Below are 12,594 nucleotides of genomic sequence, written 5' to 3' on the forward strand. Positions count from 1 at the left end.
TGTCTCCCCTTGAAGGGGAAGAAAACAGTTCGAGTGACATTTGGAATAGTGTTAAGTTTGAAAGTGAGAGTTAGCATAAAAAAGGGACTAGGAGTAATGGGTCTACCCCTTGTCTTTATGTATGAATAACATACATATGTTGTAAGTGCTGTGGCCAGTTCCAGAGAGCCTTTTCATGCTCTTCTGAGCCAAAGAGGTAAGAATAGCAGAATGCTAGACTTGTCACCAAAAATGAAACCAAAACATTTCTTTAACTCCCTTATTCTGTGGGATTTTGAGTTAGTGTTTGGGTCTGTTAGTAACAGCTTTATATTAAAACCAGAAAATTTTGAAAATACAAAAATCCAGCATCCTCAGCTTTACTTGACATAATGTTATTCCCATTAAATATATTTTGAGTATTTTGAGCCTAAATGATAGTAATTTCTTGCAATATTTAAAACTTGAGTAACTTCACTGAACTGAAATGAACCTGCATGTTTTGCTGTCTTTTAATAATTGCTTCTGTTTGAGGACAGGCCAAGGCATAGCTGAAGAACTTTGGGCCCTTAAAATTTAAAAGCTGCTGTTTATTTTTAAGGTTGCTGTTTACTCTGGTTTGCATGGACCTGGGCAATGATGAGCATTTTTAGTCTCTCTTCATTCTACTGAATGCTTTCTGAGAGCAAGCAAAGGTTACGTGCTTCTGAGTGACTTCTTTGCCTAACCGCTTGAATCTCCAGATACTTCACCATAAGACACCGGAGGCTTGGCCCACACATTGCAGCTGGGAGAATGTCTTTGGCCTGCTTGTTATCCATGGACTATAACTTAGTCCTTTATCACAATACAGTTGTTCAGGCTCAAAACCTTTAACTTTTTCATTCTTCAAATGTGTGCAGAATATGGTAATGCTTAACTTCTGTTCTACAAGTGGAGACCTGCAGTATTAAACGATCTGAGGAAATGTAAAGAGTCTGTGGCAGAAGTTCAGCAAATATAAAATCCCATTAGAGTGCACTAGTTATCCTATCACCACCCTCCTTGAAATAGATACGCAAACTTTTTAATTTACAAAAGAAAACATTGGTGTTGCTTTTCAGATAATTTACTGTCACATGAATATGAAAGGATTGTGTGTCTTGTGAATGTTATAATAATGAATTTCTGTGGAGAATTTTATAATCAACCCCACCTCCCTCAAACATGGTCTGAAGAAGCAGTGAAGGACAGTTACTTACAGTAATTGTCTGTTTAATTCTTATGTCTGAATCTGAGGGTAAAAACAATTAGCTGTCCTTTAGGCCTTGAGAGAAGGAGGAGTTAAACCCCAACAACCCCATGGCTGGCTAAATGCTCTTTTGCCAGGGACACTGACATTTTTAGCTAACTTTCAAAAAAGTGCATTTGCTCCAACTGGTGCTTTTTGTGGGGAGGGGAAGCTAATTCAGTCAGCAGGTTCTGTTACCTGGTTTGTGTGTATTTTAATTGGTGTCTCAGCAGCAAGCAATTCCTTCCGCCATACTGTGAACACAGTGGAATTTAAAAAGGGATTAGCAGATCCTCTCACTAGGACGACTGCTCTCTCATGTTGCAGCCTTGCATTGAAGGGACGTTGTCTTTTCTGCTCCCAGTCCCCTGCAGAGCAAAAAGGTTTGTCGGATTCAGGCGAGGACCCCCAGGGAGAGGTTGAGCCCCCCCACCATGGTCTGGGTCACAAAGAATCAGCTGGTGAGTGCGACTCTGAGCACCCTGCTCCCGCTGTTGCCTCAGTCAGTGCTACCCCGAGTCCCACTTCTGAAGCCCAGCTTGCTCCTATTCAACAAGAACTGGCAGGGGTAAGTGTGAACCTACCAAGTACTTCTGCTGCTGAGGGGATTAAAGAAAAAAAGTCCCTTTAACTAGGAGGAAACTGTTACTGTTAACTTCAGGTAGTGCAGCTCTCTGTCTAGTTCTTTGATCTCAAGTGTTAGTCTGCTCTAAGCTGTTGTTTCAATTAGTAGAAATGAAATTTGTTTGGGACTCCCTAGTGGGTATAATTATAGAAGATGCATCAAGTATTAATTTTAAAATTTAGGGTGTAAACTGTGTGTTTGTTAAGGAAAAGAGCTCTTCTAAATGAGTGAGAAAATGGGTATATGTGAGGGATTTGCTTCAAGCAGTTAGAGAAGGATTGTTCATTCCCTCTGAGCTGTAATGCTGCAGCTTGATAAAATGAGCAGCTAATGCTGTGTTTCCATTAGATATAAACAGGAGCTTGTTATGCCAGTCTGTAATGTATTTAACGGATTAAAAGCAGCAAGAAAGATGCTAAAGCAAAATTTTTCAGTTTAGGTACTTGGGGTGGCGGGGGGGCGGGGGGAACCAATCAGTACCTTGAGGTAGGAAAAGCTGTCAGTGTTGTTAATTTAAGATTTTTCTACTGATGGTACAGCAAAATATTTTTTTGAAAGATTAGATGACTAAATGACTGCTACCATACAGTTTTTTGGAGTGATTTTACAAGTGTTCCTATCTTTCTGGTTGGTGGAGCGTGTTGTCTTGGTGCAGTTGAATGTCGCTGCTCATTGTGACCACACACTAGGCATGTACTCTTTCATAGATCTTTCCCTGTTAAGGCTGCTCCACACAATACCTGCACCCTTTTCTTGCATTAGGGTTTTGGGATTTTGGGGCGGGGGGTGTGTGTTTGTTTTTTTTTCCTAAGAATGGGCCATTTCAAGTAAACCCAGTGCCGAATGGATTGTCACAACAAGGTACAAACAGCTGTAGGTTAAGCACCTTTCAGTGTCCGGACTGCTGCTTGATGACCTGCTGCAGAAATTTTTTTATTTCAATTTTCTTTTGAAGGTTAAAGTTTTCAGGGTTGATATTTTACAATATAGCTGGTAAATGTAGTCACAGACTTTTACTTCAGTTTTCTATCATTTGAAATTGCCAGTGTTACTAGAATTGGCCGAGAGAACTGTATTAACCAGACTTTCAGGAAAACTGCAGCAAGTGGTCATTATCTTAGACTTGTTCTTAAAGAGCAGAAAATCTTACCCCAGTTAACCCAGGTCTGAAAGAAATTTAAGAACCAAAAATGCTGTTGGGGAATGTATGCAGTAATTCTTGGCTGCATCCTTGAACTTTACTCCATTCACTTAAATTTATGGAATAGTACAGTGCTCAGTATAGGCACGTAGCTGGCCTTCATATGCACTGGCAAATGTTCTTCAAATTACCCTTCTTAGGGTAAAACTGTCTCTTGCATCAACCTTCTGTATAATTCAAGGTATCTTCAGAGTGCTCATACTGGTTTGCTGGAGCACAAAGCTTCATGTAATCTTCCCAGGATCTCAGGAAGATAGATGAATTAAAACTGAGTTCTGAAGAAGAGACACTGCATATTTCTTGTTTACTTGGTATTTTCTGTACACAGGCAGATATTTTTGCTAAGACATTAATACAGTGTGGCTAGAGATGTGGCCTTTTGCAGAGCCAATTATGATGTCTTGACTTCCAGCTGACCCAAGTGAGCCTAAAGCAACATGTAGCTGGGCCAGCAGGACTCCATTGTTTAAGAGATTCTGGAACAGCTTTTAAGAAACAGCCATGCCAGTTCAATAATGTTTATATACGTGCAGAGTATCTGGATTGCAGACTTGCTGTACCATGCTCTGAAATCCTTGTATATATGACTTTTTGCATCTTAAGTGTATTTTTCAAAGATAAATGCTGTAAGTGTACTCCTACACATTTCACCTAATTCTGTTGACTTTTTTTGCTTTACCTGAATTCTCCCTTGCCTGTTTCTGCTCATTATTGTGAGTAAACAAAAAGTGACAGATTTGTTGATGTTTGTGTAAGTTCTTCTCTGTTACTTTGTTGTAAAGGCTGTGTGAGGAAGTAATGGGTATAAAGACACAGTGTTTATACTTCAGTATGGGATGGTTAATTACCTTAATCTGCACTTTTAAAAAGCAGTTGGTAGCCTTTAAAAAGGTAATTTGGTTAATCAGAAATGTGTCAGAATTCTAGGAGCCTCTATTTAGAAATAATTGTAACTTTTCTGTGGCTGGATTTCGAAAAGTAGGGGGAGAAGGGAATAAGTGAAAGGTGGCTTCTGTTAAATGAGGAGTAAATTGTAGGTTGGATTTTGATGTTACTGGTTTAAGTGTCTCTTCAGTTTCTAATTCCAAAGAACTGAATGCAGAGAAGTTGAGTCACCGTAATGGTTCCTTATAGGATGAGATGGTCCTGGCTTTCATTTCTGGTGTATGGTATACTTGTGTAAAACATGTATTGCTGTAAAGTACAGATTGAGTAACCTGGAAAGAGAGGCCTGAAATGGAAGGCTGGACTGCTCTTTATAATCACTGGTTGTAATCTGATGGTTTTGCAGTCTGTCAGGTAAACTGTTTGTCATGCCTATATTCTCCCTATTTTTGTTTTGCCTCCCCAGCTTCTCCCGAATAAGCAATGCTGGTAAGCAACTTCTGGCTGTAGCAGTAACTTACTTTATAGTATGGCTTCATAAGAAAATGAAGCTTGTGCCAATACAGTATATCTATGTACCCCCCCACCCCAATGCCATTTACCTTTAACTCTCTGTCAGGGCTGTCCAAAGGTGCTGAGAGGTATGGAGAGCTTGGCTCTAGATTCCTCTACAGTCTGTGGGTAGAGGCAGATGAGAGAGGAGAGAAAACATCTCACTGCCTCAAGCATTTGACTTGTCATTGCAGGTTATCCCACATTGTTTGCCATCTAGGTAGGATATGTGGGAAATAAGGCTTCATTAGGTCATGTGCATACAGCTTTATATTCTTGAAAGCCTTTCTTCAAGGATGAAGGATTTAGGAATATTTTTCAAGATCTGTAAGAGCAAATTGGTCATTGGTGAAAGCATTATTATAGTGAAAAAACATGAGATTTATCCAAGGCTGAGACAACCTGATAGGTGAATGACCAAGTAACAGGGAGTGAATGTTGACAGCAAGTTTTTTAATAAAAGCAAGGAAACAGTGGTGTGTGTCTCTTACTGGATGCTGAGTATAACAAAATTAAAAAATAGTTCCCAGTAGTGTTGGTGACTGCAGTGGGGTAACTTGTGTGTATTCTCATTCATTTGAAAACAGAAAATTGAACCTGGATATCTTAAATGCTCAGGTAGGAGTTTCAGTACTGAGGTAGACATAAATGAGGTTCTTTGGCCTGTCTGTGCTTGGGGACCAACCTAAGGGATTATGACTTTTTCTTCCCTGGGCTTTAAATTCCTGAATCCATAAAAAAATTAAATCTGTTGTTGCATTTTTCTGGTGGGAGTTATTTGCAAGGTCTGTCCCAACTTCCCCAAGCAATAATTGACAGTGTGAGCTGTGTGTGAATGGGTAAGGATGGGAGGTAGCATACCGAATGATCTAGATACTTAGATGCCCATGTAAGAAAAAATACATTTGGGAGAACGGGAAGTCCTTTTTTAATTCTGTGCAGCATCTACTTTGACTAGGGTTGGCAATGTCAGTAACAGCTGTAACACTTGTAATGTGGACTCTTGCACAGCTTTAATCTCCTAAAACTCTTGAACTAGGAAGCATGGAAATAATTCAGAGAGAGTAGATACTTAGCTCTGCTTTGTCTTCAGTAGGATACAGAGTTCCTTTTGGATATTGATGCTCCTTGCCCACTAAATGTAGTGATGGTATATTTAGTTGTACTTGATCAGTTAATGAAATTATAATGATGTGATAATTTGAAGCTTGTGCTATACAGGCTTGACTTTTGTCTGTGTTACTTGAGTATTGAGAATACAATATGTATTAGTAACAGCTTAAGAAGTTTTTTTAAGTTCAAGGGGAAATCATCTGTTGATTTTTTTAAGGATTTTTGCACATAGAGATCTGCAGTTCCATTCATGCAAATTTTTTACCAAATGGTTTCCTTTTGCTTTCAGGATTTTTGCTAAAAATTGAAACAAATTGCTGGTGTATGTGACAACCCTTTCTGTGCAAAATAGAATTTTTTTCCAACTTCAGATGCTGATTGCTGAAACAGATGACATCATGGTTTTCCACTTTAGCCTTATCTTTTGAGAAAGTAGTGTATGTTGGCAAGGGAGATGCCTATTAAGATCATCTTCCAATAGTGTGGAGTACTTCAATTATCTAGGAAGAACATGGATCATCAAATACAGTATTAATGTGATTCGCCTGATAGATATGTGTGGAGGCTGTGTTCCAAAACTGTCAGTAGCTTTTCATTCCCCATGCTGGAGGTTTCAAAAGTACTTGACTAGGATGCTAGTGAGGTAGCTATTACTTTTTCTGTTAATGTAAAACAGAACAGAAAACCCCTTAAACTTAATTGCATAGGCAAAATGCAGTGTAAATGGGTTTTTATTAGCATTGAGTGAAATACTGATAGTATGGTAATATCTAGGTTCTAAATATATGCAGTGCTAAATAGAAAGTTTTGTACTTTCTGGTGTTCTTACATCCAAGGTATGTCTTTCAGATTATAGTCCTGTGCAGCCTTAACCAGTCCTGTTGTGTGTTGCCTGATCCTTCTGTGTCTGCCTGTTCTCCATGCCGAAGTACGACTAGTTGCAGTGGGGAAGGACGAGCTCTGGGGCTGCAGCAGGCTCTGTCTGTGTGGCCTGGATGTGGGATGAAAGGGTAGCGTTGGACTGGGGAGTAGGTCCAGTATGTTAAGAGGCTTTGTAATGACATGACGATGGCAGTGCTGCCCTAGTCACCTTCCATAGGAATCCATCATGGGATTATGTTTTGCAGGAACAAGGGAAATTATATCAGCTGAGGAGCTGGCAGAGCAAGTAGGAGGAGAGAGGAGACCTAGAAATCCTCAGGAAAGATGTGAAACCTTTGTTCAAAGACTTCTTGAATATTGTGATAGATGGTAGCCTGTGATGTTTCCTGTTCTGTTCCTGGTACCGTGGAAGATGTTAGGAGCCTATCCATTGCTAATTTCTATCAACATATCATAGTACTGGCTTAGAGAGCCCTTTGAAAGACATTCCTCCAGTCCTGTCCTTTTGTTGAAGGAACTGATGTCAGTTACGTTAGTTAAGAAGAGTGCTTTGGAATGAACTCTCAAATAATAGATATGTTCATGACAAGCTTGGAACTTCTATGATATTTTTCAAAATCAAACCAAATTTGAAAATTGTCATTTTCAGATTTTCAATATATAGAAAATGTGACTGTAATAATCATTGCATACTCTCTAAGGATATTAGTGCTTGGATATGAATTTTCAGGTATCTTATTTGTAAATGAAATATTTTGAATTTATATTATTTAATAGTGTCTTGTTAAAACTCAATATGCCTACATGTAAGTCATTAAAAAATGCTTTGCCTTGAGTGTGTATCACTGACAGTAAAGAAAATCTCTAAACTGGTGATTAAAACACTTAGATGTGTCTAAAGAGATGGAAATGTTCAGTATGTGATTTTTGTTTTATCACTGTCATCTGATTTCAGAGATCAGCAGATGGATCAAGTCCAGAAGATGGAGATGGTAAGAGATTTGATTGTCAGATTAAAACCCACAAGTATATGTGTCTCCAGGATTTTGTGCATTTTCTCTAATTGCTTTTTTCTACAGAATCTGATCGAGAGGATGGGAGCTACTGTCCACCTGTAAAGCGTGAGAGGACTTCATCCTTAACTCAGTTCCCTCCTTCTCAGTCAGGTAAATGTTGCTACACTATTATATATGAGGTGGGTTTCCTTCTTACACTTTTTTTCCCCCCAGTCATGTCAGCAGTCTTACTACTGTATGCTGTGCTTTGGCTGAAGACCACAGCAGCTGTGTACTCTGACTTTTTCTATGGCCTCTGTTAGCAAATTCAGTGAAGCCCAAAGGAGTTGATAGAAAATATTTTAAGACATATCTATCTGTAAGTTTATATCTATTTGTAGTTTCAGCTTTAAATCTTACACTGTTAAATTGAAGAATTTACCAGAAATCTTTTTGATTTGTTGTGATCAGGTTGCTTCTTAACAAATTTATATAAATGCTACCTTTTTCTTAGTTACTTTGCTGCCAGGCAAATCTTCAAGTCTCAGGTCATGCCTAAGTTGTTTTAGTCCTTTTTTTTTTTTTTCCTCCCATTCCTTTAAAGTGGAGAGAAGTGTTGCATTTCAGCAACATTCTCACCTGGCAAATGCAAGAGAGAATGACTGCTGCCTGTTTATGTATACAGTCAAGGCAGCAAAATCACTGGGAAGGCCAGGGGTAAATTTCTGCAATTCACATACACAGAAATGATCATGTTTGATATTTGTGTTCACCCACAGGAACAGTCCTTAAAATTTATGCCTTCTCTCTTCACAGACAATATGAAATTTTTAGCTTTGATCAAGAATTATTTTAGCTGAGATATGTCAGTGCTAGGAGCAGGTTTGGAGTCTTAAGTTACTTTGTTTCTGCCATCTTAGTTGAAATAATGGAGATGAGAAAAATAGTAAAGGAGAGAACAGTAAAAAATATTCCTCTAACATACAACACATTTGGGAATTGTGACTAAAAGATGAAAACCTAGTTATTTTGCTTTTAATTTTAAAGAAATAAGTGATTATGGAATTTAAAATGTAGTTGCTGATATTTTATGGGCACAATATTCTCATTTCATGCTGCCAGTGCTAGTCAAGGGAAGAATCCTGTCTTAAGATCTAGTTTTTCTGGTGTGCAGCCTAGTGGGTTTCAAGGTCTAGTCCTGTTAATTGAGTACTGTTCAGGGGAACCAATGTTGCTGCTCTCTGCGTGCCAATCACTCTTAGTAAAAGAACACTGTCTGCACAAAAATAATGAATAGGGTTTTTTGTCTGTAGACTTTGTTAGGATAACAGAATGTGTATAGCTTGTTAGGAGCTTGCTTACTTATTAATTGGACCTTAGATTCCTAGGTTCCCTGCAGTCACTAACTCTTCTAATCCGTAATGCCTTTGCCTTTGAAATTACAATCTGTAAAATCTCAGATTTTGCTTAATGCTAACATTTGTTGAAGTGGAGGAAAACAATTTATTTGGCACTCTTACGGTTAAATACTAGATGTTTCAGGATTCCGTGTACTTTCTCAAGCATTTGCTTGGCTAATGCATTTTGACTACATACAGTCGCTTATTCCCTATTTGACTCCCTTGTTCTCTTCTGATGTGTGGTGTTGTCAAGCAGTGTCAACTTTGATTGGAATTGCGACTTCCATAAAGGTTTCTTTGAATATCGCTGACAGTATTTGATGGCCTTGGTTTACAGAAAATCTTTCATTTTCCAAACCGCTTAAATTTTTTGTGGGGTTATGTTTCTCTTAAGGGTAGGGAAATTTTGCTTAGATGAAACCTGCATCATGTTTAAGATTAAGGCAGACCATAATAAAAAGAGAGAAGATGGAATTAAAGGAAAGAGGCAAACATTAAAAAACCAAACCCAAAACTCTAAAACTTAAATACAAAAGGCAAGTACTGCGTCTTATGGTATAAGGGTGTTCAGAGATGAGTTTTCTTTTTCTTTTCAACATACTTAAGCTTCTTCCATGGCCTCATAAAAGCTAAAAGAGCTGATAAATATTGTCATACTTTACCTCATGCAAGATGATCTATTGGAGACAAAAAAACCCAGCCTACTGTTGTTGCTTTGTGACTCTTGATGCATCTACCTCCTGCTCTAGTCATCATATTTCGTAAACTGCATTGTCTGTGATCCTTTGTACAACACCAAAAGTACTTCAGCTGCTGAACAGGGCCTTGACCAAACTCCTTATTACTCGCTTCTCTAGATCCCAGCAAAGTGTGGAAAAGAAACACTGTCCTTTGTTCTTTTCAAACATTTCTTGCTCTTTTATTGACTGTTATGCTTAAGTGTGACATCTACAAATACTCTGATGTACTCTCCTTTGTTTCTGTAGAAATTTTGTCCTTGCAGGCCAGTTCAAACAAGGTGCTTAGCTCTTAAGGCAAACTATGCTATCCCTCTTAAGCCTTTGGAGAAGCACAGGTGTTAGCTTCCACTATTTAAAAGGCATTACACTCCTTTCTGCCCTCTCTGCAGAGGCCTTTTGAAATGTTGTAGGTATTTTGTAATGATACTATACATTCTAACATCACTTTTAATTCCTACTTCGGATGCAGTTCAGACTGGGAATCCTGTGTTTATCTTCCCTCCAGAATAAATGAAATTTGCTATTTCTCTGTTTCAGGAGAAACTAAGGGGATTTTATGGACAACAACCTGTTTACTTCTATGGTTGTAATGCTGTTTTAGTTTAGAAGAAAGAAAAGTCTAAAATAAACAAAAAAAATTACTAGAAAAATAATTTTCAATTTGCAGCCTTAATATGTCTGGGAACAGAGTTTGTAATTAAGAACAACACACACAACTTTATTTTTCTTTTTCCTTGACTGCAGTAACAAAGAACAATGTCTTTATGCCATCAAGCTTCTGCGAACCCTCGACAGGCAATTCTGACTCGGAACCAGGTGAGATTCCTCATTTTTCTGATTTTTCTCAGCAAACTGCTGTTAGTCTGTCACAATCCAAAGTATTCTGATACTTCAGAAGTAAGACCCTATCTGGGAGAATGGAAGTGGTAATGATTCTGATCTTAGAGTTGTTCTCTTGCTCACTTCATTGCTAGATTTCATGCTTGCTGGAGGTAATTAAAATAACAAGTATCAAAATTCTTAAATGCTTTGGGAGTGGTAGTGGAAGACTGCAATATGACTCTATGCCTGCCTGTTAACCTCAAGATAAAACTTAAGGGAAATTTTCATTTATCTACTTTGGATGCTGGGGGTTTTTTTTGATACTGAAAATCAAATCAACCATAATCTATGGTCAAGATGATGTTCAGCCATGACCTGTGAACTCTGTGTTGACAGTACCACTTACTTTGTTAATTGTTGTCATTCTGCAGTTTGGTTGTGTTGGTATTGCTGTATAGCAGCACATTGTTATCTTATGCCTAAATGGCATGAGAATAATTAAGTACAGTAAGATGGTAAGGTACTGAGTTGTCTTATTCTGAGCACAGCCATTATGCCCCTAAAATGAAACATTTTATAATTATACCTTGTAAGTTCTTAGGAACTCATTTTGTAATAGCTGTGGATTTATGAATATTATTTTTTTGAGATTTTGGTATTTTATCTGAAAGCCTTAACTGTAGTGAGTGCAAGCAAAGGAATTTTTTACCTTCATACTATAAAAGCATAAGGTAAAAGCTAATAGAATTACAAGAAACTAATATTAAGCAATTAATTTTAATTTAATTTATGATAATTAGCAGTTGTGTGCTTGTTAGCAGCTTTCATGTTCAGTGATGCTTTTGATTGTCCTTTCTTTAGTTTGATTCTCACTTAAAACCTCTGCTACCTCTGTTAAACCTCTAAGTCCTTCATGGAAGGAACTCCATTTCTCTTATGAAAATAGTCTGTTTCGTGTTTCTCCTGAAAAACAATTTTTATTTTTTTTTCTTGCAACAACTTGTGTTTCTGTCTTTGTGATGTATATTTGCTGTGATGATCACTGGAAATTCAGACTTCTGGAAGAAGGGAATTTTTTCTTTGGGAATCTCCTTATGACTTTAGATATTTATAAAACTTGTGGGTTGCTACAGTGGGGAAAGCATGAGGAATTCTATGACTGACTGAGTGTATGTAGTATGTTACAGCTATGTCCTTGCAATTCTGTATTTTGCTTCTAGAGGAAAAGAGCAGTGGATTCCGGCTAAAGCCACCAATACTTATCCATGGTCAGGCACCTAGTGCAGGTGAGTTCAGTGTTTTCTGCAACAGTACAAAGAAACCAGTTAAAGCATCTTATTTATTTGAGTTTCCTCAAACTGCTGTTGTAACTGGAAGGTAGCAATACCTGTGTTTATGCAGAAAAAAATCTTGTATTCTTCAGAGTGGTTATGCCCATATCCACTGTGTAATGTGTATGGATGCATTGAAATTTTGGCTTGTATCAGTTGTGCATTTCTGAAATGTATCTCCAAGTTGTCTCTGCTTAGCATGCTTTGATTCAATTCTTAAGAGTAGTCCTAGGCTTTGTGAACTCAATTTCTTTGGGATAGCAAACTGGAACAAAAGGAGTGTTCCAGGAATGCACTGAACAAGTTCCAGCCATTAATGGGCACTCAGTCTAGGACAGGCCTAGAGCAAAGTCTGAAGTGTTGTTCACTCCCCACTTTCCCCTCTCTCTGACTGTTGACGATAGCGTGGAAGTTGGGTCCTTGACCCTACCTGTTCTGCTGTACAGTTTGGCTCTTAACGAGTTTCCTGTTTGCTGATGTAGACCTAGCCAGTATGGGAAAGACATTAATATTACAGCTCCTTAGGAGTTTGAGGAAACAAACCAAAACTATTTTGGAAATGGAAGCTATTATTTGTTATATATGGAAACTGTTTATTTTGTTTGTAGGAAGAATAGTAAATTTGAAAAAAAACGCAACAAACAAACAACAAAAACCTAAGTGTTTTTGAGCTGACATGTGAATGTTTGAACTTACAATACTTGTTATATTTTGGTTGTTGTCATGTCCTTTGAATATGGGTGGCCTGAAATGGAACTAGTTGTAGAATATTCAGCTGAGTTTCTATGAGTGATTTCTG

At 38.0% G+C, this 12,594-nt stretch overlaps 1 protein-coding gene across 2 annotated transcripts in view; it reads left to right on the forward strand.

The window, feature by feature from the left end:
• Positions 1-12,594, forward strand: part of RANBP3 (RAN binding protein 3) — a 57,529-nt gene that overhangs the window by 21,738 nt on the left and 23,197 nt on the right. The window contains exons 3-7 of one of the 2 annotated variants that reach the window (XM_049807570.1): positions 1,614-1,817; positions 7,463-7,499; positions 7,587-7,673; positions 10,387-10,458; positions 11,685-11,750. In XM_049807570.1, coding sequence (XP_049663527.1) covers positions 1,614-1,817; positions 7,463-7,499; positions 7,587-7,673; positions 10,387-10,458; positions 11,685-11,750 — 466 coding nt within the window. The remainder of the gene's footprint in view (positions 1-1,613; positions 1,818-7,462; positions 7,500-7,586; positions 7,674-10,386; positions 10,459-11,684; positions 11,751-12,594) is intronic. The other variant, XM_049807571.1, reaches the window with a different exon arrangement.

Source organism: Accipiter gentilis, chromosome 8, assembly GCF_929443795.1.
Source record: "Accipiter gentilis chromosome 8, bAccGen1.1, whole genome shotgun sequence".
Classification (NCBI taxonomy): domain Eukaryota; kingdom Metazoa; phylum Chordata; class Aves; order Accipitriformes; family Accipitridae; genus Astur; species Astur gentilis.